This window comes from Theropithecus gelada, chromosome 4, assembly GCF_003255815.1.
Source record: "Theropithecus gelada isolate Dixy chromosome 4, Tgel_1.0, whole genome shotgun sequence".
NCBI classification, from domain to species: domain Eukaryota; kingdom Metazoa; phylum Chordata; class Mammalia; order Primates; family Cercopithecidae; genus Theropithecus; species Theropithecus gelada.
In genome coordinates this window covers 155,555,671-155,580,245 of record NC_037671.1, presented here as the reverse complement: position 1 = coordinate 155,580,245, position 24,575 = coordinate 155,555,671, and the positions used below count along the sequence as shown (strand labels likewise).

General features: G+C 39.6%; 1 protein-coding gene across 22 annotated transcripts in view; it reads left to right on the top strand.

Moving 5' to 3' along the window:
- EPB41L2 (erythrocyte membrane protein band 4.1 like 2) overlaps nucleotides 1-24,575 on the top strand; it is a 226,920-nt gene that overhangs the window by 190,789 nt on the left and 11,556 nt on the right. For 7 of the 22 annotated variants that reach the window (XM_025381552.1, XM_025381551.1, XM_025381549.1 and 4 more), the window contains 5 exons: nucleotides 5,624-6,187; nucleotides 8,171-8,293; nucleotides 10,105-10,203; nucleotides 12,008-12,088; nucleotides 17,146-17,258. In XM_025381552.1, the coding sequence (XP_025237337.1) occupies nucleotides 5,624-6,187; nucleotides 8,171-8,293; nucleotides 10,105-10,203; nucleotides 12,008-12,088; nucleotides 17,146-17,253 (975 nt within the window). In that variant the 3' untranslated portion in view covers nucleotides 17,254-17,258. Of the gene's footprint in view, nucleotides 1-5,368; nucleotides 5,423-5,623; nucleotides 6,188-8,170; nucleotides 8,294-10,104; nucleotides 10,204-12,007; nucleotides 12,089-17,145; nucleotides 17,259-24,575 lie in introns of all 22 variants that reach the window. The other 15 variants (XM_025381560.1, XM_025381561.1, XM_025381563.1 and 12 more) reach the window with 7 other exon arrangements.

Sequence of the window (24,575 nt, the reverse complement as noted above, 5' to 3'; positions counted from 1 at the left end):
GAAAATTCAAAGAGGTTAGACCCTAGGTCATATCACGGTCTTAAAGACCATGCTAACAGTTTGGAATTGTACAATAGGAGTGATGGGAAAGCATTGGAGAGTTTGAAGGTGAGTAGTGGCAGAATCCCACCTGTGTCTGACAGGCGTCCCCCTGGCACTGGATGAGGAATAGATTATAGGGGCTGTGAATGAGAGCAGAGATTATTAATAAGGAAACAGTGATTCCCTTCCACAAAGTAGATTCTATTAATTAGTAGAGAGTATTTATCAGAACACATAGTGGGGTTGGGGAAGGAGGCAAAATAAGTAGAAATAAGGAGTTCGTGGTCTAGTTGAGATGAAATATTTTCAGAACATTGCAAAGGAGAAAGACAATGTCATGAAGCTAAACCAAGTGACATATTTATATACTTTGAAGGTTAGCCTGAAACCAAAGCGAATTAGACTCCATGTGTACAATGAGGACTTTAATATCACATGCTTTGAAATACTACGTATTTGTGATAACCTGTCCTCCAGAAGCAATCACATGGTATCATTCGATCAAATTTAAAGTGATGTCCTTGGATTTTTGCAGTAGGAAACTTTGACATTTTAGTGGAGATGTTTAAAATTATTATCATTTTTCTGGATCTCATGTTTTAGGAATGTACAGTATAAAATATCTTGTCATAGAAGTCACATTAAAGTGATGTTAATGTGAAATTTAAATCTGGAAAAGCCCCCAAATGGTTTATCTGTACTTGAAGTTACTAGTTTTTCTGTTCTTTTCCTCCAATATATGCAGGAAAATACGTACTTTTTTGACATACATATAGATTGTTCTTATTACAGTCGTCCATTCATCCGTTTGCCCAACAAACATTTATCGACCACCTACATTGTATCTTTTTTTTTCCCTTCAAATAACATACTACTATTAGTTGAAAGTATATGAGTATTTGTCTACTGGAGTGTTTTGACTTTACTGGAGTACCTTTTCAATTTCTGTCTTTGTCGTATCTTCATTTTACTGTTAATTCTGCAGGAGTTCTCCTTTATCTTTGAATTGTAATTCTTACTGAAAGTAAAATTTAAAAAATTATGCATAAGTATATAATTTGACAGTTTTTCCAAATTTCTATAATATGGATTTTTATAGTTTTTTTAAAAAAGCATTAATAGTTTCTTAAAAAAAAAAAAATGAATTTCCAAAGTGGCTGTAGTTTGAATTTGAACAATTTTGAGAGTAGAGCAGAAAATTGGAAACCAAGTCATTTAATCTTTGATGGGTAAATAACTATTGTAAATTTCTTAAAGCTTTTACCTGGTTAGTGAATTATTTATAAACTGAAGTGCATTGGTAGTTATACCCATTGATAGCATTGTCACTATTCACTTATAATCTGATATGAGAATGGAGTGAAGTTACAGTTGGCAGACCAGAGCTTGTGTTGAACTCTGAACATACCTATGGGAAAGCATGATATTTAGGGCAAAAACATAAACAGCTTAAGAATGGAGTTTTGTAAAATATTTACCTTTGGTTCTAATTTGTGTCTGTGTCACTAGATAATAGACTTGGTCTGGTGGAAAAAAAAATAGACTAAATAAAATACTTTGATAAAAAAAAAAAAAACTATTGTAATCCTCTTAACGTGTTGTACAAATTATGATGACTTAAATTTGCATAGACTATTCTCTCCTGAGTCTAAGAGATTTTATACATTGAGTTGTAAGGTACTTTTGAAGGTATATCATTGAATAATGAAATGTGTGGCATTTCTCACCAGTGATCTCTCACTGGGAAGGGCACCCCACCCATCCCCACTTCCCCTAGGGATGGTGTAATCATAGAGATGGTAATGAAGCTAAATCAGTCCAGAAGCTTTTTTCTCTGCTGAATATTGCAAGTGCCTACTCACCTCACTCTCCTCACCCTTCTTAGCTTACAGTATGAGGGGACCCCTCTGGAGTGTCATTGATTTTTCTTTAAGATTTCTAAATAGTGGCTGGGTGTGGTGGCTCACGCCTGTATTCCCAGCACTTTGGGAGGCCGAAGAGGGTAGATCACCTGAAGTCAGGAGTTTGAGACCAGCCTGGCCAACATGGCAAAACCCCGTCTTTACTAAAAATACAAAAATAAGCTGGGTGTGGTGCCTCATGCCTGATAATCCCAGCTACTGGGGAGGCTGAGGCAGGAAAATCACTTAAACCTGGGTGGTAGAGCTTGCCGTGAGCCGAGATCACTTCACTGCACTGCAGCCTGAGCAACAGAGCGAGACTCTGTCTCCAAAAAAAAAAAAAAAATTCTGAATAGTGGGGTTTATTGGGAGTTATTCTCACACTTCTGACATGAGGGACTTCATGGTGACTCTTGAGTACTGACACTTCAAGTTTCTGAGGACAGTTGTCCCTCAGGCAGGTTAGGAGCCATTGTTTAAGAGCCAGACACAGCAAAGTTAAATTTGCTTTCATCGTTTTTAGGGAGAAATAATTTTCACGTTGCTCATTGAGCTTTCAACACTGAGTTTGTCTTCCTGTTTTGAATTGTTTTTCTTTACCTGTTTCTTTTTGCAAAAAAAAAGGGGCAGGGTAATTTATTCTGTGGCGTATTTAGCATGCCTGAGGGAATGAATGTGGTCCGCTGTCAGAATGTTTGTTGTACGGAGAGTTAAGGTGGTATGGAGGAGGGAGGAGATTGTAGGAGCTGGAGTGGTAAGAAAGGCCTTACATAAAGTACAGACTATGAAGTGGGCCTCAGGGAGGTTAGAAAACTGGAAAGGACCAGAGTGTGCAGAGAAGGGCAAAGAAGGGTCTTGGAGGCAGGAGAGGGAGGACTGCCCAAGCTCTAACACAAGAATAAGCATTTCAAGTGTAGGGGCCACTGAAGAGGCCATTCCGTGCAGAAAAAGGCCAAGGAACTACCTCAAGAATATGTGAAATGGCGTTTGGGTGGGTCGGTTGTGCTCAGTTGTTGATCAACCAAGCAATTTTCCCTGGTTTCTGTAGGTTGCAACTATCAAAGATTCTCAAGCAGGGTGGAAAAGCTGGCGCTCGCAAACCTCTGCATAAGCCTGCTGCAGAATCTGTCAGAATTCTCATCTTTCTTTCATTTTATGCTGTTCTGTTGTTCTTTCTTGTGTAACCTTTCCTTTCTTTCAATAGGTCACTGCTGTCTGTTCTGACTTATTGCTAATTCTTTGCTCTTCCTTTTCTGACCTCTCTAGAGCCTAGAAGAGGAGATAACATCAATTTTGTTTAGTGAAAAGGGCTTTTCTGATAGCATGAAAGCCACCTTCACTTCAGCCACCACTTGGACAGCAGAGGGCGCTGTTGTGAGCGCTAATGCACCTTCTGAAAAGCTTTCTTCCTCGCCCTTCTCACACTTGCTTGAGGTGCATTTTACTTTGTTTCCGCTGTTACTAAAAGCCACATATGAGAGAGATTTTCATTTTTTAAATATTCAGGCACCATTCCCTCCAGTGCTTTCATTGGTGAAATTAATTCTTCCTGGGAGAAACATTCAAGAAACAATGACTGATTTGGAACATGAAGAAAAGATATAGATTGGATGTTTCTCCTGCTTCTTTGGTCAAATAAAAAAAAATCTGCCTAAATTCAGAGAATAATTTAAATCATTAAGTTCCAGAGTCTGAGCTGTTAAGCAGAGGGAAACCCTCAACCAGATAGAAGCCAAGTATGCTTTGCAGAGTTGACATTTTCAAAACCCCAAATTTCAGGCATCCTCTGATGGTGTGTTATTTTTAAAATTCTGTTTATATGGAAAAATCTGAAGTGCCTCCCACGCACCATGAGATAATTGTTTTTGAATGACCCTAAGGAATTCCCTGAACTTGGGCAGAACCTATCCAGCCCATTGAGGTTAAGATATAACAGTAATAGGAATTCACTGACCTGTAATAATAATGAAATGTGTGTTTCAGAAATGTTCTGGTCACTGGATATCTTTATTATATGTAGTCACGGTTAAACGTTACCTGTTTATCAAAATAGATTGAGAGTTTTTTTAGTTTAATATCTAAAAACCTCTTGAGTTTTCAATAAAACTGGAACGATAACTGTCTTCTGTTAGTAATGTGATTTACATGGTATTAATTTGGATCAATGAAAGCATGCCCTTACCATGTGTTTAAGAATAATAGGGCAGGTCCAAGAGAGTTTGTGAGTAGATGTTGACAGTGCTGCAGAGACGTGTGTGTGTGATGTTAGGATCTTCAGCTCATGGTGTCCATGTGTCTGGGACAGATGAACACAGCCCTGCTATCTATTATAGGCTCCAGTCCAGTTAGTACCTTGGCAACTTCACAACAATATCCAGAGGGCTCAGTGGTGCAGCACCCTTCTCCATCCAGAATGGAGTCACTTTCATGAATAAACAGGGCTCCGGGCTCTAGCTGAATTATTTTTAAGTTAGATCATAGGCAATAGGACCACCTAGAAGTCAAAAAGTTGGCCATGCTTGAGTTGTATCATTGTAAAGCAAACTTTTTGTGTGAGAAAAATGTGAAGCTTTAAAAACTCCTCTGTACAAAAAGGTTTCCACTCTAGTTAATAATACCATAACATAGTAATTTGTTACTAATGTATTCAGTCAACAGATATTTATTGAACATTTAGGTACTATATTACTCAACTGGGGTAAATTAATTTACTCCCAAGAAGTAGATGTCTGCGGGGATAGGAGTGAACATGTCAAATAATAAACTTGACTCATTTTAGATTTCAAAGATGCTAGTAGAGGAGCTAAATTGTAAGAAAAAACGCTTGGAGCCACCATTGACATCCACCCTATTGTATAATGTAGCCTTTGCTGACCTATGATACGAATTGGAATGTTAATAACCATTTCTGAAATGAACATTTTCACATTAATAGCCTTCTGAGGCCAACTATAATTTTGCCAATTAAAACTTTTTTTTTTTTTTTAAAGAAAACCAGCAAAAAATAAAAGTGCCATCTCCTTGGTGCTATGTTCATTTAAGAATCAGGGTTCCAGACTAGACTTTACAGTCTGATTAAAACCAAAACTGTTGACTAGGTTTTAAAAGTTACATTTTTTTCTTTAAAATGATGAGTCAGCTTTGGTATAATTCAATTTTTGTAAACTGTTTTAACTACATAGGTAGAGCTTATAGGTATATGTACAATAAAAGCATTTTACTTCTTTGGGAGGATGCTGGCTGTTTTTGTGTCTTTTTGTAAGCCCTTTGGCATTTGTCTTGATTGTCCTCCATGTGACCTTGAGCAGGTTTCTGTAGATGTTGATTCTTGCTGTTTTGTCTTTGCAGTGTCAGATGTTTGTTTCAGTGGTTGTTGAGGTAAAACTGTATTGATTTTGTGTCCTCGGTTGCTTTTTGTTCCGCAGACACGTGCTCCTGAGTCAGAAGGGCCTTGCACTGGAGCCAGGGATGCTGTTAAGGTTCTCCCCTTTTTCCATGTTAACACCATCGCCTCACGTTTCTCATTGCCCTCACGTTTGCCCCGCTTCCCTTTCAGTCAGCTATCATAATCATCTTTGTTTTTCTCCATGACATGAATCTGCCATCGGTTAATTTGGGTTTCCGTTGTTTTTATTTATTCATGTATTTTTGTTTTCCCTCATCCATCTTTTTTTGTACAGAGTTCACATGAGACTCTGAATATAGTGGAGGAGAAGAAGCGGGCAGAGGTTGGGAAAGACGAAAGAGTAATCACAGAAGAAATGAATGGTAAAGAGATATCACCTGGGAGTGGTCCTGGGGAGATTCGTAAGGTGGAGCCTGTGACACAAAAAGACTCCACCTCCCTGTCTTCTGAGAGCAGCAGCAGCAGCAGTGAGAGTGAGGAGGAAGACGTGGGAGAGTACCGTCCCCACCACCGAGTGACCGAGGGCACCATCAGGGAGGAACAGGAGTATGAAGAAGAGGTGGAGGAAGAACCCCGCCCAGCAGCCAAGGTAGTAGAGAGGGAGGAAGCAGTGCCCGAAGCCAGCCCAGTCACACAAGCAGGTGCCAGTGTAATCACAGTAGAAACAGTGATCCAGGAAAATGTAGGTGCCCAAAAGATACCTGGAGAGAAGAGTGTACACGAAGGCGCTCTTAAGCAAGACATGGGAGAAGAAGCAGAGGAAGAGCCACAGAAAGTTAACGGAGAGGTGTCCCATGTTGACATTGATGTTTTGCCACAAATTATTTGTTGTTCAGAGGTAAATGGGAGTTCCAGGTGGGAGCCAAACTCTCGAGCTGCTTCTCAGGTGGGGAACTCCTGCCTTTCTTCTCCTGTCCTCCCAGTTCTTCAGCTTTTTTCAACAAGAATCTCATTTGTCTCTCTCACGGGAGGAAGGGGGAAAGCACTGCTTTGTGGATTTTCTGCCAGATCAGTTCATGGGTTCCAGCTTCTCTGCTGCCACTGGACACCTGTAGGGTAAACTTTCCTACAAGCACCACATCAATTTTTCCTTCCCTTTTCACATTTAAATTTTTCTTTGCATGTTTTGGGTGTTTCCAACTGTTTTGTCTTTAGTTGCACTGCTTCCTCACACTAAATGCCTTTTTTCCCCCTTTTGGTTTAATTAGAAAAATGTATATGTAATCTTGAAAAAAAAATGTTCAGTGCTGAGTGCGTGTGCCCCTGATGTCATGATTGGGTTTGACTTCTTGGCTCATTCTTTTACTCTTCAACTTCAGAGTTTTAGAAATGACAGCAGGCTCTGATTACCGTGGTTCTCTGAATGCAGTATCCAGCAGTGATGAGAATGTTATTTCTTGAATGCCACTGTGATTTCTATTGTGGGATTCCAGGGGTTGTGTGGTTTTGTTAAGAGCCTTTCTTTCCTTCCAGGCAGCCAGAGGCTAGGCTATTTGATAGGAGGATATCCTCTCTTCTCATTCTGTCCTAATGCCAATTCTGGAATATTTGCCAGATGATTATATGTTTTGTGGATTATCTATACATTAGATATGAATCTTTTTCTTTTCTCTTCAAAGAAGAGAACTTTTCAGACTTTTCTTAGATTAAGCCTTGGTCACTAGGTGCAGTGTCTCTCATTTGGGAGTTAGGCTGAGGGAGGGTTTATTTCCTTGGCAATATTTCTTGATTTTAATATTAAATGCCCACAGTACAGAGATTTACTTTGTTCTCTTCGATGGGATGGAAAATGTTGAAGTGACTTTGTCTTAAAATAACCAAGTGGATTTTAACCATGTTACTTTTAAACTTCTGTTTCACTTTAGAGAAGATTTTTCAAGAGTCTTTGAACACTTTGAACTATTCCATATTTAACATATTGTTACTCCTCTTGAAATAATTATGCCTGTTGAGAATGTTCTGTCAAAGAAAGTACTGCAGTATTTTGGTAGTAATATAGTCTGGTGTTGCATTAATATTAAACATGCATACCCGGCAGGCTACAACGTTAATAAGCCGTCGAATATTTCCTTTAATGTTTTAAATTGTTCGAAGCATTGGTGTAACATTGATGGAGTAATTTTAGATAGAGCATTGTAACTTAGGTAATACAGAGGAAACACTGCAAGTTTTAGACAAGTATAATTGAAAACAGTAATACTTGAAGACATCCTTTCTGAAAATGGTGTGTCTGTTAACAATAAGGCAGAAAAGGCATTGTGGGCAGAAGAACAAATCTTAGCCTACCTAGCTGGCATGCCAGTTAAAAGCAGTGAGCCTTCACACAAACTATGCGGTCCTTTAAACTATGATAAAAATAGAGACAGGTCACTTCACATAGTTCATTCTATTTTCTTTTCAATTTATTATTACTGGCCCAAAGCCAAGGAGAGAGAGAGAGAACGTGTGTGTGTGTGTGTGTGTGTGTGTGTGTGTGACTATACACTAGGCTTGACATATAAGTAGTTTGGGACCATCTTAAAGAGTAACATAGTAAAGGAAGCCGTCATGTCAACTTATTTTTCATGTATGTGTATATACACATACACACATTCATATGTATGTACATATCTGTGTACACATGTATGTATGTGTACATATGGTATATTTGAAGGAAAATGTTTCTTTTATTTCTTTTGTTTGTTTTAGATTGTTTGTTTTTACTCTTTTGTGCATGAGTGTGTGTTTGGATATGTTTCTTACAATTATTTGTGAAGGTTCCATTAAACACTTTTACTTTATTACCTCTAGAATTTATTTTTCCCTTCCTTTTCCACCTCAGCCACCAGTGGTAAAAACAGAGATGGTGACAATTTCTGATGCCTCACAAAGGACAGAAATCTCCACCAAGGAAGTCCCCATTGTCCAAACTGAGACCAAAACCATCACATATGAGTCTCCACAGGTACAAAAGCTCTAGACTTGGACTGTTCAAGCTCTTTTTTCACTTAGTGTGGCTGTGTTTTCATTCTTTCTTCTCTTAGTTTACATGTTTCTGGCTTTGATGTAGCTTTTTGGATCTCTACTTTATAACTGTGCTTCAACAACATAATTTGCTGTGTTTCTCTCTTAGAGTGAGACAAAGAGCTGCAATTAAATTGGTAACCCAGTAATTATAGGGGAACTGTATATATCATTATTTAGGACAGACAGTGTCAATCTTGTTCATATTATTGAAAGCCATTTCCGGGTTGACATATCCAAGAATGTTTGTGCACACTTAGGAAACAAATTGTCTTGCAAAGTTTAGCTGATATAATTCATCAATTAATAATTGGATCTAATTGTGGATGTGATTTAGGCTTCTTTCCCTCTGTAACTCCATGAAGATCAACGCAATCAACTCATTCTTGCTTGTAATAACACACACACACACACACACACACACACACACACACCTGTGCTTCTCTTTCATGTGGAATTATTTTCTAAAGACCCTATGTAGTCATTCATATGTGAATGATGATACCATGTGTCTAAATAATTATCAGATCTGTGTGTTTGATGTTAGGTTTTCACACGTTGGTTCTGTCAAGTTTTAGAATAAGCATTAAGATGTTTAAGCTTCAGAATAACAAAAAAAAAAGAAAGCATCATTTCAAAATAGAATATAAAATAAATATTTTCTCCACTGAGAAGATGAACCTTCTGTGGTAGAATTGTATCATGGTGGAGGATGTCAGGTTCTTGACCTCTCAGAGTATTTTTTAAAAGGTTTAATGCATGCATGTGTGAATCTTGTCTGAAAATTATTTTGGGTATGGCATCCCTGTGTGTGCATTGATCCCACATAAGCACAACAGGTTTCTTATGAACGGCTGCGGCGGGGGAGCAATAGTCATGTGTCTGTATTGTGGTAAGTTGCCAGAATGAAGAAATACAGGTGCATGACCCAAGTTTGAAAGAAGTTTCCTCTTACAGTCAGAAAGGCTCTGGACCGTCCAGTTATTTCCTTGTGTCAGTGACAGGAAACAGAAGGCAAATATGTTTCGTGATCTTAACATAAACTATTAGGCTATTAATTTGCTTCATTGTTTCCCCTTGGAAACTCTAGAATCTTCTGCATGTTTCAATATCAAAGCAAACAAGTTAAAATCTATTTTAACATATGTATGGGATTTATATATATGTAGAGAGCACATGTGTATGTGTAATATTGAAATATTTGCCTATATATATGCTCACAACATACAAACTATTACAGGAACAATGTAGTTGATAAAAACAATCTGCTAGAGGTAAGCAGATAACCAAACCATGCAGGTTCAGTCTGTCCTAGTCAGGTTCTGTTGCTTGGTAATCTGATAAAATGTTTATCTATTTTTACCCACCTGTGCTTAAAAAACAACAAACTCAGTGCTTCTGGTCACTGTGGAAACTTCTCTGCCTGGCTCTCTAGTTTCATTTTCTAGCTTCTGCAAATGTCCTTCAGATAAATTCTGTCATAATTCCCTTGTAGCTTTCAGTCCCACCTCCTATGTCCATTCTCCTCTCTTTTCTTCACTCACACAGTTGAGTTTTCTTCTCCATGTGCGCCTAGTCTTTTGCCTCTACTTGGTTTTAAATACCAACTGCTCTCGTGGACGGTAAATTACCACTGCAAACACGCAAACCACATAGATTTTAAAAGTTGCATATTCGATGGGGTGGGGGTCTTCTCTGACAACATAATGGAAGTTAAGCATTACTTTGTATTTTTCCCCCAACTATCCAAAGATTGATGGCGGGGCTGGTGGTGATTCGGGCACGTTACTGACTGCACAAACCATCACATCTGAGTCGGTGTCAACAACGACAACCACACACATCACTAAGGTAAAACAATGCAGGGGATCATATGGAGAGGATGGTACATTACAGACAGAATCTTTTCTGAATTGTTTCTCTGTTCCTATACACACTTCCAAGTAAGATACAGACAGTGCCAGTGGAATAAAAATGCCTTGGTTTAAAGTATCCAAGAAATTGAGCTCCGTTGACAAATGCATTCAAACCAAATTGCAATTTTGTAAAGTACAAGGGGGTAAAAATATGTTATGAATAACTGTATGTAAGATAGCTACAAAAGCATAAATAATTTAATAAAATTTATAATTTATAAAAACAAACTTGTGCTTCTACTTTTATTAAACCAGCCTTCCTGACTAGCGAGTGAATGAAGGCCATCATTCAGAATTTTCAGCAAGTTGTTCAGATAATGTTGAATTTCCCTCATTTAAGATTGCTAGTATGCTGATTTGGGGCATTCCCCCTCCCTCCCTGCATAATTCTCTAAATGTTTAGCACTGGGTGACCAGTGTTCCCTGGATCAGCAGCATCAGCTTCACCCGGGGCATTGTTAGAAGTGTAAATAGCATGGCCCCTCTCCAGTCCTGCTGAAACCTTGGAAGTGTCTTAAGAAGCTTCCAGGTGATTCCGATGCATGCTGAAGTCATCAGATTGCTAACTCCAGCCTTGTTTTCCCTTATTTCCTTCTGCTTCAGTTTTTTAATTTGGATAAATGTCTAAAGGTCTTAAAGGTATCCTTTGTGCCCTTCCCAACCCATGTTTCCACGACAATTTAAAAAACAGCAAAAGTAATTTGTAAATTTTAAAATGCCACATAAATGCAAGGTACCGTTGGTGCTCACTTTAAAGCATATCCAGTTATTAAGCCTAGTGATAAGCCTTGTTTCTTACAGTAAAATGCCGTCATTTGTGACTGAGAGTATACATTTATCACAGTTTTAAAGGTTGGATGTGTGCTTTCCCAGGACAGTGTGGTATTTGCTTATTGACTATTTAGAAGGTCACAGCCAGATGATCTCCTCAGCCTCATCCAGTGTGCCTCAGGCACTCTCAGCTTGCAGGGAGCCCATAACACTGTGAGGCAGTTCCCCCAGGAGCTCCCTTCTCCAGCCTGGTCCTCAGCCTTTGTCCAGCCATGTGCCATGTCCACGTGCACGACTACTTATGCAGGGTGTCATCAAATCAAACATTCAACAAAAATCTCACCCATATCTTAAACCAAAGCAAATCCTTTTTAAAATTATTGCACCAAATGAAAAGAACAAAATCAGCAACTGAATTTGTATGCTCAGAATCCGTCAGTCAAAACCATCACATCATACGGAAGTCTTCTGTGATGGGGAAAAAAATATATATCACCTCAAATAATTTATCAAACCGAAAACAGATACCTAAATTCTTACAATTTCTTGTAATTCTGCAGATAACTGATTTCTCCCTACTCTCGTTTTTAAAAATTGGCTAGCTAGGAATAAAGAAACTGGGGAAATTATAACAGAATGCCCTAAAGGAGCTACTTGGATTAAATAGTATCTGTCCTATTTTAAGTGAGATTAAGATGGGACAGGTGCCATCTTCAATATTGGTAAATTAGTTTTAAGGTTGCTCTCAGTTGAGGGATACTTGTGGATGCTATAACTTTAGTAATAGGATTCTCTGTTGAGCTTAAAAATAAAGCACAGAGTGTTTCTAGAATATCAGTCTTCCGCTGCTTGGTGTGTGTGTGGCCTTACGATGATCAACAGGTCTAGGTGGACTCCATTTCTGTTTGCTCTGTGTAAACGTGCTTTAGTGATTGCTGTTTTTTCTTCTTCTCATTTATGACCTTTAGACTGTAAAAGGTGGAATTTCTGAAACAAGAATTGAGAAACGCATTGTGATCACAGGAGATGCAGATATTGATCATGACCAGGTAAATAATTTAACTTATAGTTCTGGAAATGACCATGTTTGTTTTCTAAGTTTCACATGTGTCATCTTGTCGCATACCTGTGTCAGCCTCTTCTCCCAGTACCTGGTAGATGAAGTCCACCTCCTAAGCAGGATGTAAAGACACAGCCTGGACACAAGCTTTCCTACACAGATTTCTCTTTATTTCCCACTGGCTTTACGTGCACTTTTGGGTCGAAGTAATCTGGAGGATTTCTGGAAAACATTAGATTCATGTGGGCCTGGTTTAAAGGCAAGTGATCAAATATTTTAAAATGAATGGCAGTTCAGTGCACTGGCTTCCAAAAAATGAAGAAAGCCACTAAGCTTGACCTATGCCTACTTTTAGGAACTTTTCAAGTATGTTTATGGCATTAGAAAAGTTAAGCTATTTACTTCCAGGTATTTTCTTCTATTGCAATTATTGGAGGAGGGGAGGTAATATAAGGTTTCTTACAAGGTGAAAATTCACATTGAATCTGAAAATTTTTTAAAAGAATCATGCCTCCATTCTAATGTTAAATTTGGCGGCATGCGTGGCTTTGAGCAGGTGATGAATGGAACTGCTGGGGACTTTGAGAGCAGTTTTAATTTTAGACTGCAGTCCCAAGTGATGCTGAGAATTTTTTAAAAAGTGATTTTAACTCAGCTTTAAAGGAGACCAAGCTGTTTTCCTTTTATAACAACTTGAAGAAAAGGAAAAGAAATATTCAGTTGACATCTCAGCTGGGGAGTAGGAGCTAACGATAGTTACACAGCTTTGGACACAATACTGAGCTCAGGAAAGAACATTTTAGAGAACAGAATTCCTCACTTGAGAAAGGCTGCCTATATGTGATCAGAGATAAATGGATTTTTTCATGCCTAAGAAGAAAATTACTCCCAATTTTTTTGACTTTGTAAGCATGATTTGACTTACATATTCATAATGTGCTGTTAAATTTTTCTTAACAGTTATTAGAGGTTAAAAGGTTGCCTTGACTCTGGATTTTGGCATAGGACTGGGGATTCCTAGAGAGTATTAGTACGCTTGTCTGCTTACCGTGGGAAAATGAGTGACTTATGTGGAATCAAGCCTCCAGTTTTCCAGAGGGGGTTTATTCTACTGTCCACTGGAGCAGTCTTGAGTTTCGCCTGACCTGAAATTGGAGCAAACCTGCTGCTTTCTCTCTGGGACTTTTCTCAGTAAGCACTCATTGAATTCCTAGAATATGTGAGGCACAAGCCCACGTACTTTGGCATGGTGGAAAGTGCAAACTAGGGTCTTCTCCCAGCCGTTGTTTCTTCTACCCCCTCTCCCCACTGAACCTAGGCCCTTTACACACTTTAAAATGCCACCTTTCCAGTACTTAGGTTTTACTTATGTGTATTATTTTGCCTTTTATAACAAAAGGCAAAATAATTTTGTTATAAAAGGCAAAAGAATATTTTGGCCTGTTTTATCAAAAAATTCAAATCTAGATAGTATTGCTTCTGAAAGACAAATATTAAAAACACAATCTGAAATACAAGTGCCAAAATAACACGTACACCTAACTCTTTAAAAACCATGATGACTCTGCAGCCTTAATTGCTGTTGCTACAAGGACGGGAATCTCCTTTTTTGTATATGATGTCATGTTTCAGCCCTTTCTAAAACTGAGGTCAGATATCCAAATGAAGAGAACAGAAATTTCGCCTTTTTATGTCTGTGAGATACCATAAACTTTTTTTATTATTTTTTTTTTTTGGAGATGGAGTCTCCCTCTGGTGCCTAGGCTGGAGTGCAATGGCACGATCTCAGCTCACTGCAGCCTCTGCCTGCTGGGTTCAAGTGATTGTCCTGCCTCAACCTCCTGAGTAACTGAGACTATAGGCATGCACCACCATGCCTGGCTAATTTTTGTATTTTTAGTGGAGATGAGGTTTCACCATGTTGGCCAGGCTGGTCTTGAACTCCTGACCTCAGGTGATCCACCCACCTCGGCCTCCCAAAGTGCTGGGATTACAGGTGTGAGCTACCACATCTGGCCAACATTTTTGAGTAAATGTGATTGTGGCTTTCGGTATGCTTGTCACCAGAAGCTGTTGTGGGTTTACTTTCTCCTTAGAGTCTGTAATGAGATGACAGAGCTACTTAAAATTAAATGATGAAATCACTTTCCTGTCAAAATCCGATGTTGATCATATAGGGACCTTCATAACATTGACTTTTTTTTCAGTTCCTTGCCTACATTAAAAGGAATCTTAAGGCCAGGCGTAGTGGCTCACACCTGTAATCTCAGCACTTTGGGAGGCCGAGGCGGGCAGATCACGAGGTCAGGAGATGGAGACCATCCTAGCTAACACGGTGAAACCGCGTCTCTACTAAAAATACAAAAAAATTAGCCAGGCTTGGTGGTGGGTGCCTGTAGTCCCGGCTACTCGGGAGGCTGAGGCAGGAGGATGGCGGGAACCCGGGAGGCGGAGCTTGCAGTGAGCCGAGATCGCACCACCGCACTCCAGCCTGGGTGACAGACCGAGACTCTGTCTTAAAAAAAAAAAGGAATCTTAAAATGGAAGGACACTTTCACTGGGCCAGACAGAAAACAAGAAATCTTTTTTGTGTTGGCAAATCAAAGAGGCATGCTTTTATAGAAACTTGCTTTGCAGATTCTTCACCCTGTGCTGGTCATGACACTTTAGCTCCATACCAGGGAGGGGTAAGCTACACTGCAGTTGCTCTTCAGAGTGTGTTTCTTTCTAAGAAGTAATTTCTCAATTTGGCAATAAGATGTGATGTTTTCTCGTAATCCTTATTATTATACATAATGACATTTTACAGTATTTAATTTTGTGTGCCGATATTATGGAATGAAAGGAGTTTTAACAAAGTGATTTTGATTGTGTTTCAAGATGACTGTAGCAGTTTTTGCTTTTCCCAACCTTTTTGTGAATTAAGAGGGTGTTTCATATATGTTGCCTTCCCTTGGGCATCATCTACATTTTCTCTTTAACAATTGCCCTGGTTTATTGTAGGCAGATCTTGGTAGACCAGATTACTCAAAAGTGTTTAACCATTTGTCTGTAGCTACACTTGGCTTCCATCAGAGCTTGTCCTTGTCTTTGACTTTTCCCGGTGTGCACTGCACAAACCAATATGTAGTAAATGGCTTGGATCATTCCAATCTCCTTCTCTCTGAAGACACACACACACACACACACACACACACACACACACAAAATGTAGAACTACACCCCTGTGCTTCCTCTCCCTTCCCTTTTCCCATTCCAGTCAACACGCTGAAAAGCTTCTCTGCCCTTCCCTGGAACTAGATACCTGCTCCTGCTCCCGCTCCACGCTAGCCCTCCAGCCATTCACTCACCCCCCTTGACAAACACTTCTGCTACTGCTCAGATTGGAGGCTGGTTCCGTGTCTCATTTCTCTCTTGTCACAACACAGGTAGTTCACAAACGTTTCTTCCCTGGTGGAAATTTAAGCACCCTCAAGTGTCTTCCAAGTTTCTGTGCAAAAGTTTTGTGGTATAAAAATGATGTCTTTTTTTTTTTTGCTGATAGCTTTACTTTTTTTTTTTTTTTTTCAATGAAACGAGGCTTAGGGTTTCTGCTTGGTGTCCTTACAGCTGACAGAAACTATCATGCAAACAAGAAATGCAGTTGTCCCCTTAGGCAGGTGACAGCAAAAGAAAAATTGCACGGCTTTTTTTCAAATGCGGTTTCCTTATGAGATATGGTATTCTCTGTCCTAGTAAAATTTTCTCTTTGTTTTAGCGTTCTTTCCTAGACTTTTCTTTTTTTGAGACAAAGTCTTACTCTGTTGCCCAGGCAGGAGTGCAGTGGCGCAATCTTGGCTCACTGCAGCCTCCACCTCCCGATTCAGGCAATTCTCCTGCTTCAGCCACCCAAGCTGGGATTACAGGCGTGTGCCAGCCAAGCCTGGTGTTTTTAGCAGAAACTGGGTTTCACCATGTTGGCCAGGCTGGTTTCGAACTTCTGGCCTCAAGTGATCCGCCCGCCTCGGCGTCCCAAAGTGCTGGGATTACAGGCCTGAGCCACCGCACCTGGCCTTTAGAATTCTTTCCTAGACTTTGAGGGTGGTTCTCTGGTGTTTTGTTTTCTCACCCATGCTTTTAAAAACAAAATGAGTAATAATTAAGAAAGGCATTTACCTCCTCTGAAAAATAGGATCTTTCCATTGTGCCGCAATACTTTTATAGTTTACTTTCTGATAAAACGCAGAGAAACTTTGCTTTCTTACCACGTGGTCCAAGGAAGGAACCACGAACCACTGGAGTCAGTCCTCTGCGTCCTCCCTGCTCCTGTCCTGCTGCTCACAGGCTGGATGGCCTTGAGAAACCCATTAATCTTTGTGCCTGCAGTTTTGTCAACTATCAAATAGGGACCTGTATTTTATAACCTGACTAGTCAGTCTCTGTTCTTTAGCTTTACTAATTGGATGTTGTTGCTACTGCTCTTTAGTTCTGTGTCTTAGAGGTTTATAGACATCTTTCCTGCAGTCTTTTAGTTCAGCAAACATTTTAGTTCAAACAATTACTGAGAGCCTAAGAGGATAAAGATGAGGAAGGCCTGGTCCTATGCCTTGCAGTTTCAGGCAATTGGGTGATAGCTAGTATCACCTGAATGTCTAGATCAGGCACTATGCTTTACAGCATTACTTCAGTTCACACAGAAAACCTTAAAATGATCGTTACAACTCAGCATTGGTCTCGGGTTACATACAGGTAAGAACACTAAACTCCAAAGAACTGTTTTCTGCAAATCTCACAGTGAGTATAATAAGCCTGGGATTCAAAGCCAACATGTTTCCTCCACGTGTCATTATTTGAAAGTGGACTGGAGAATGGGGAGATTTAGGAAATGAGAAGTAGTCTATAAAATGACAGTGAGCCCATTTCAAAAATTCCTGCTTCCTCAAATAAAGAAGTGAGTGCCTCTTGGCTTGAGGTTGGGTCCGAGGTGATCAGTGTGCGTATGTTTTGCCATCGTGAGGTGGAGGCTGTTGCCCAGCTCACATCCGTTCTCTGTCCTGACCCTGGCAGGCACTGGCTCAGGCGATCAGGGAAGCCAGAGAGCAGCACCCTGACATGTCGGTCACAAGAGTGGTGGTACACAAAGAAACAGAGTTGGCGGAGGAAGGGGAAGATTAAGTAAGGTAAGAGAGCCCTCATTGTCTGTGGCCTTTCTAGTGACTGCTTTATACTCCTGAACTTGTGAAAGGATGTGAAATGAAAGTTCATATTAGTGTCTCCTTCGTATAGTACATTTGACCTTCTAGACTGTTATCCCCAAGTGTATCAGCTCAAGTGCGTACAATCTCTGCATGTGATGTCAATAACTCTGATTTATTGAGGGGCTGCTAATGATTGACATTCATATATTGCTTTACTAGCTATCAAGCACATTAGTATAAGTTACATTAATTAATGTTCACAGTGACCCTTTCAGAAAGATGCTATTACCCTTCTTTGGATGAGAGATTTTTATTGTAGGAGGGATAAGAGGGAGATGAGTTAATTCCACCCATCTCTACTGAAAATACAAAAATTAGATGGGCGTGTTGGTGCACGCCTGTAATCCCATACTTGGGAGGCAGGAGAGTCATTTCAACCTGGGAGGCGGAAGTTGCAGTGAGCCAACATTGCACCACTGAACTCTAGCCTGGGCAACAGAAGTGAGACTCCATCTCAAAAAAAAAGAAAAAGGATACATCTGAGAATGAACCAGATGAACCAGAAAGGAAAAGATTTGACTATGTAAAAATGGAAATAAATACTTCAGTTAAGCAAATAGAAACAAAACCAAAGGATAAATAAATGATTAAGTTTAATGTGTTTGGCAGAGAAAGGAATAGTATCCTGAATATATTGAGAACTCTACTGTGTCATTAAGAAAATTTAAACACTTTTGTAGAAAAATGGGCAGAGAATTAAATGAGTAAACCATGTGCAAAGTAAAAGAATAAACAAAAAATGTCCAACTTCACTATTACTTAAATCAATGCAAATTAAAAATTTAGTGGACAAGTTTTCACCTATAAATTTGGCAAAACTTATGTTTTTAATAGTGTTGGGAAGGCTGTAGGAAATATATACTGCTGTATAAATTGGTAATATTTTATGGAGGACAATTTGATGCAAAATAATCTACATTAAACATGTCTACCATTAAACTACTTATAAGAATTTATCTTAAATAATCAGAAATATATACAAATATTCACCTGCAAGGGTATTTATCACATTTTAATACTTACATTTGTATAAATGTAAATTTGCTAGTATTAGTAAAAGGGGAAAGATTTACACACTCTGAAGAGAAACCAGAGTATTATGTTTGCTAGTATTAGCAAAAAAAAAAATTGAAATAATCTAAATGGTCAAGAGTAGGGGCTTAGTTGATACATTATTCTGTTTCCATGTGATAACTAACTCTTAATGAAATGGGTGTTTATAATTATCTACTAGGGCTTTAAGAAGCAGGTCTTATCACACAATAACACATAGTAAGATTACTTTCTATTGTTAAAATAATCTGTATGTTGAACAGTCAATAGATAGGTAACCCACAGGAATGGCTGGGTCACAGGATATTTTCTGCCTTGGGTGGCACGGCCACCTGCTGTTGCATCCACTAGGAGGCGAGGATTCCTACCATTTTACAGCTGTCTCTCTGACTTTTTAATTTTTGCTAGTTTGGTGAATATGTACTTATGTGTAGCTGTGATTATAATTCCCATTTTCTTCATTAATGTCTTTTCATATGGTTATTAGCCATTCATGTTTTCTCTTCTATGAAAATATAGATGGCCAAAAAATTCAAAACCTTAAATGCTTGTTCACCTCTCTTGCCTGCTTTTGCTTTCATTCTTTCTTTCATTGTTAATTGATTATTGATACATTCTACATACTGATCCTTTGTCAATTTTATATGTTGCAAATATCTTCATGCTTTTGGTTTGTCTTTCATTATTAAAATAGTTGAATATGGTTAATACTATTGAATTTATCAAGCTTTTCCTTTATGACATGTTCTTTCCATACCCTTAGGTGATAAAGATATTTTTTATGTAGAAATTTTAACATTGTTTTTCATATGTTCTTAATCCATCTGAAATCATTTTTTCTAAATGATGAGAAACAGTAGTCTGTTTCCTACATAAGTAGCCAGCATTCCAGCACTGTAATGAAGAGCCTATCTTTCCCCCTCTCATCTCCAGCGTCCTGTATCAAATTTCTTATGTGTGTGGGTGTTTCTGACACTATTATTATTGGTCTATGTGTGTATCCCTGCTCCAGTGCCAGAATTACTATAGCTTTATAATGGGTCTTGATATATGGTATGTGTGTCTCTATCCCCCTGCACCCCCTCCCGCCACCACCAATAGCATTGTTTTTCTTCATTCTTGGCTCTTCCTGTTACATACAAATTTTAGAATCAGATTGCTGGGTTCTAAGATTAAATCCTGCAGTACTTCAATTGGCCTTGTATCTACTCTGTACTTCAATATGGGGAGAATTACATCTTTTTAATATTGCCTTCTTTTCCTTGAACATAAGATGTCTCTATTTGTATATATATTCTTTAATGTCTTTCATTAAAATTATATAGTTTTTTAATCAAATGAGGTCTTACAAATCTTTTCTAGCTGTTGCTAGCACAGAGAGATACAGTTGACTTTTCCATATTAATCTTATGTCTAGCAACCTGCCTCTTCATATCTTAGATTCTAGTTTAAACACAGTATATATAATAGGCCATAAGCAGAAATCATTAACAATTTTAGTAAAAATAAAACATCCAGTGGCCTGAGTAAATGTGCTGTGCTATATGTGGATATTGATCTTTTTTATCTTTGAGATGTATTTCCCTAATGGTTTTATTTATTTTTATTTTTTTGAGATGAAGTCTCCCTCTGTCACCCAGGCTGGAGTGCAGTGGCACGATCTTGGCTCACTTCAACCTCCATCTCCCAGGTTCAAGGAATTCTCCCTGCCTCAGCCTCCCAAGTAGCTTGGATTACAGGTGCCCGCCACCACACCCGGCTAATTTTTGTATTTTTTAGTAGAGATGGGGTTTCACCATGTTGGCCAGGCTGATCTCGAACTCCTGACTTCAAGTGATCTGCTCCCCTTGGAGTGCTGGGTTTACAAGCATGAACCACCGTGCCCGGCCCCCTAATGGTGTTTTTTTTATTATTTATTTATTATTATTATTATTTTCGAGACAGTCTCCCTCTGTCGCCCAGGCTGGAGTGCAGTGGCGTGATCTCGACCCACTGCAACCTCCACCTCCCAGGTTCAAGCAGTTCTCCTGCTTCAGCCTCCTGAGTAGCTGGGACTACAGGTGCCCACCACCACACCTAGCTCCTAATGCTTTTAAATAGGGAAGGCTGAAAGCATTCTTACTTAGGAGTCAGAAGACTGAAGGCTACATTTTCATCTTGCCAGATATCAAACTATATTGACATTAGGCAAGTCAGTGCTATGATCTGCCTTTCCTAACTCATAGGACTTATTCTAAGGATATAATAGGATAATAAATGAGAAAAGTGACTGTTTTAAAAACATAAGGTAATAGCACTGGGTATTTTTGCCTCTGAGTTTTATCAATCAGACACTTCTTAATCAGGAATACTGGGCAAAAATTGGTGACACTCTAAGCATTACCAGCAACTCTACCTTCACTTGTGGCATTTTAATAAGTTTTTAAATGAGTTCATTACATCACTTATTCCTAGCACTTTATATTCATTTTTACAATGGACACACAGACACACACACAGCTTTTGAAGTTTGCCCATCTCAGAGGCTAACTTTTATGAGAAGCCTTGTTAAACAGATTTAGGAAGTTAAAGTATAAACTTACATATAAGGTGAATAAACTAGATACATTTGGAAAGATTCATTCATGCATTCAAAAAATATTTAATGAGTGCCCAAATGTGGTAGGGTAAGGCTGGATAATGATTCCATGGTAGACAAAGCAAACATGGCCCCCCTCCTTGGCGGAGACGATGTGCTCCAGGAAGGTAGGTGTTAATATTAACAAATGAACAAAATGTAAATGTGATCAGCCCTCTGAAGGAAATAAAATGCTATGAGAGAACAAAATAGGAGACGTGAACTATTATAAATTTAACCAATTACTTGAGAAACAAAGTTTGAGTTTAAATCTGAAGGACGACTAGGAATGACCTCAGTGTCTCAAAGTCATTTTGGCATCTCCACCCGCAACTGGCTGCAGCTCGCTCTTAAAAAATTTCCTTTGCTGGTGACTGTCAGATCTGGGAAGAGTGTGTTTTCACTGCTTCAGCTACTGTCTGGCTGCCCTGCCAGGATCCCACAGAGGCAGCAGGTGGGCCGAGGCAAAGAGCAGGATCAGGACAATATCTGAATGTCAAAAAAGAGGGGGAACTGTCTGCAATGTATCTGCTCCATCTCCCTTTTTCAGGCACATAAAGCTCTCCTCTTGACCTGGTCTCGCCCTTCGGAGTAGCTCTGAGCTTTTGATCAAGTGTTGAAAGTAGGGGGAGGGGACAGCAAACAGAAAGATGGTAAAAGAACAACCTGCAGAGGACGAACCTCCCAAGTCCACCTTTCTCAGCAGGTGGCGCCCAGCTGTGAGGCAGAGAGGAGCTAAATGCAAACTCCGTTAAAAAGAAAACACACTTCAGATGAGGACTTCACTAAATCTTTGTAACTTTTTAATGTCCTTTCAAGGACTACTCTCTCCTGCCAGCTTAGCCCAAATGCATACTTATGAGCCCTCACACGGATGGAAAATATTGCTGACCTTATCACCACTGCAATGGTATTCCCAAACAGTCCTGATCAAGAGGAAGAAGGGTTCCAAGCTTGGTAGTGTGATCTGGGTGGTCTCAGAAAGAATTAGCCACAGGAGAGGGAGCTCTCCCAACCCAGACTTCAAAGGAGCCTCTCTGACTCTTAGAGTAATAATTAATGTAAGGTAAAAAAGTGAATGAAGCCTCCTGTTCATCCAAAAACAGTGAGCACCTGAAGGATGAAATGACAGAGGAGTGGCTGCTCATCCTTTCGGTCATCCGTTCATGTATTTGTTCATTGCATAAATATGTACGGAATGCCCACTGGGTATCCTCTGCTGTTTTCCCATGGAAATAGCAAATCTGCACTTCAGACAATAAATCAGTGGTAGCAGAAGAATTTCAAGTTTTGTGACATATTCTGAACCTCATGTGATGGGAGCAAGAAGGAGAGACCTCTAAATCAGAATAGGGCATCAGAGATGTTTCACTTAAGCTTTGTGCTGAGTAGGAGTTAGCTCTATGAAAAAGGAGTAAAGGGGGCCATTTCAGGCAGGATTGGGAGCACTGAACCTGACACTCCAAGAACAGTGCAAAGTCAGATGTAGCTGGATTGTGGGATACTTGCAGGAGAGTGATGAAGATGTGGGAGGAAGGAGGCAGAAGCCCAGTGTTAAGGAGTCTTCTAAGAAGCTGAGGAGGCTAAACTATCCTGAAAGTGATGGAGTTGCTCCTCCTGTGTTTGAGAGACGGTAAGGAGGTAACTTGCCTTCTTTGTGACTTGTTGACGGTCAGCATGAGGCTATGGAAATTAGTGCATTGGGAAGATGGGAGCAGAGGAGAATCACACATCATATTTAGGTTTTTGGCTTGGGCAGGGAGTTGATGTTGGCACCTGTAATTTGAATCATGCAATACATGAGTTTTGTCTTTTGCATGTCATGGCCATATTATTATGGCTGGTTTTCTTTGCTTGGCTACCGTAAAGCAAAGGTGTGTTTTTTGTTCTGCAGTACTGCCAGAGAGACCAACTGTCATGGGAATTCTGGAGGAAACTTAGAAGTGAATCTGTAAGGCCCCATCTTATAACATGACATGATTAATTGGAAGTTTCCTGGATCATCTGCATGTTAAGAGGGAGCATAGGATAGCAGACTTGCTGGGTTCAAATCTAATTCCTAGTTGTTTGACCTTGGCTGGTCTCATCCCTTTGTCCCAGAGCTGTCATCTGTAAACTGGGGATGATAATAGAAGCAGAAGGGCTTGTTTCCAAGGCAGGTTGTTAAGAATTTTTTATAACTTACAAGGTCGGCCATGAATGAACCCTTTTCGCTCTTAAGAGTCCAATAAAAATGAAAATTTTCTATCCCAGAGATAATGAGTTTGAGATACATGTGAAATGCAGAAATGGCACATTCAGAAGCACAAGAGCTTTGAGAGTGCAACAGGCTTCTGAGCAGGAGAGAGATTTGTGAGTCCCCTGAATGCATTGTGTACTGATGAAGCCTGTGTTTTGAGCTGTATTATCCAGGGCTAGCTCAGAGTTGAGGTCTGTGGAACAGAGGCCATAAAGGAGGAGGAGCCAGGAGGCAGAAAGGAAACAAGGAAATGGGGGAGGTGACACAAGTTGCAAGGCAAGATAACTTCAAGAAGGAGAGAGTAACCAAGTATTAAATATGTCAGAAAAACCAAATGAGCATGTTTTTGGGAACTGGTGAACAGAGGTCAGCCTGGAGGCTTTGTCAGAGCTGTTTCAGTGTGGTAGTAGGGAGAGAGCTCTGTAACAGGTTGAAAACACATGAAAACATATTAAGTTGAAAACCCAGTAACAGGACCTTTTGCTCTTCCATCAGCTCTGCCTGCCTTCATCTGAGAAGATGGAGAACATTAGGTGTCATGGAGCCATTGGAGCCAGTGCTGTGATTATTAAAAACAGGGTCAATTCACCATTCCCTGGAACCTCTTAGACCCTGCATCCCCCCTTTAACCTGCAATGAATACTTCTAAATTAGTCGTGTTGCTTTTTCCACTGTTGTGGGTACATGAATGCCAATTTCTAAACAAAACAATCTTGTGTTTGTTTCAAAGTCGGGGTGATATGCAGGGTTTCAAAACATGAACTCATAAGCCAAACAGGAAATTAACATTAGCTGCCTAGCTGACTTGATGAGAGAAAAGAACCCTGTTGGCTGAACTGAGCTCTAGCTAATCATGAGCCACTCATTTACATGTGGGCTCTGATGAGTGTCACCCCTGACCTTCAAAGAGAACAAACCTATTGACTTTCAGATAACTATTTCAGTTCTGCAGGCATATCAAGTGTGTTGCATTTTTATTTTATTCTGTTAGCCTAGTTGTGCTCATCTCATACCTAAAATTAGCATCTTATTACTGCTTCATTTTCAATATAGATTAATCACACCTCAAATGAGGACTGACTTCTTCTGCATAGAAATAAAAAGCCAGTTTTGGTTTAGTGAGTTTTAGGCATAGCCAGTTTTCACTCTGAAATGCTGTGGAATGTTCTCATTTAACATTGCTAAATCTACCAGGTGTTATCAATGAGTCAGTTATAATCTATTTGAACTCCCCCCACACAAGAGGTGCTGGGTGCCACTGCTCTAATGTGTACGTTAAGACCAGGCAATAGTCACTAATTCCCCAAGGCTTGCTCTTGGACATAACCAT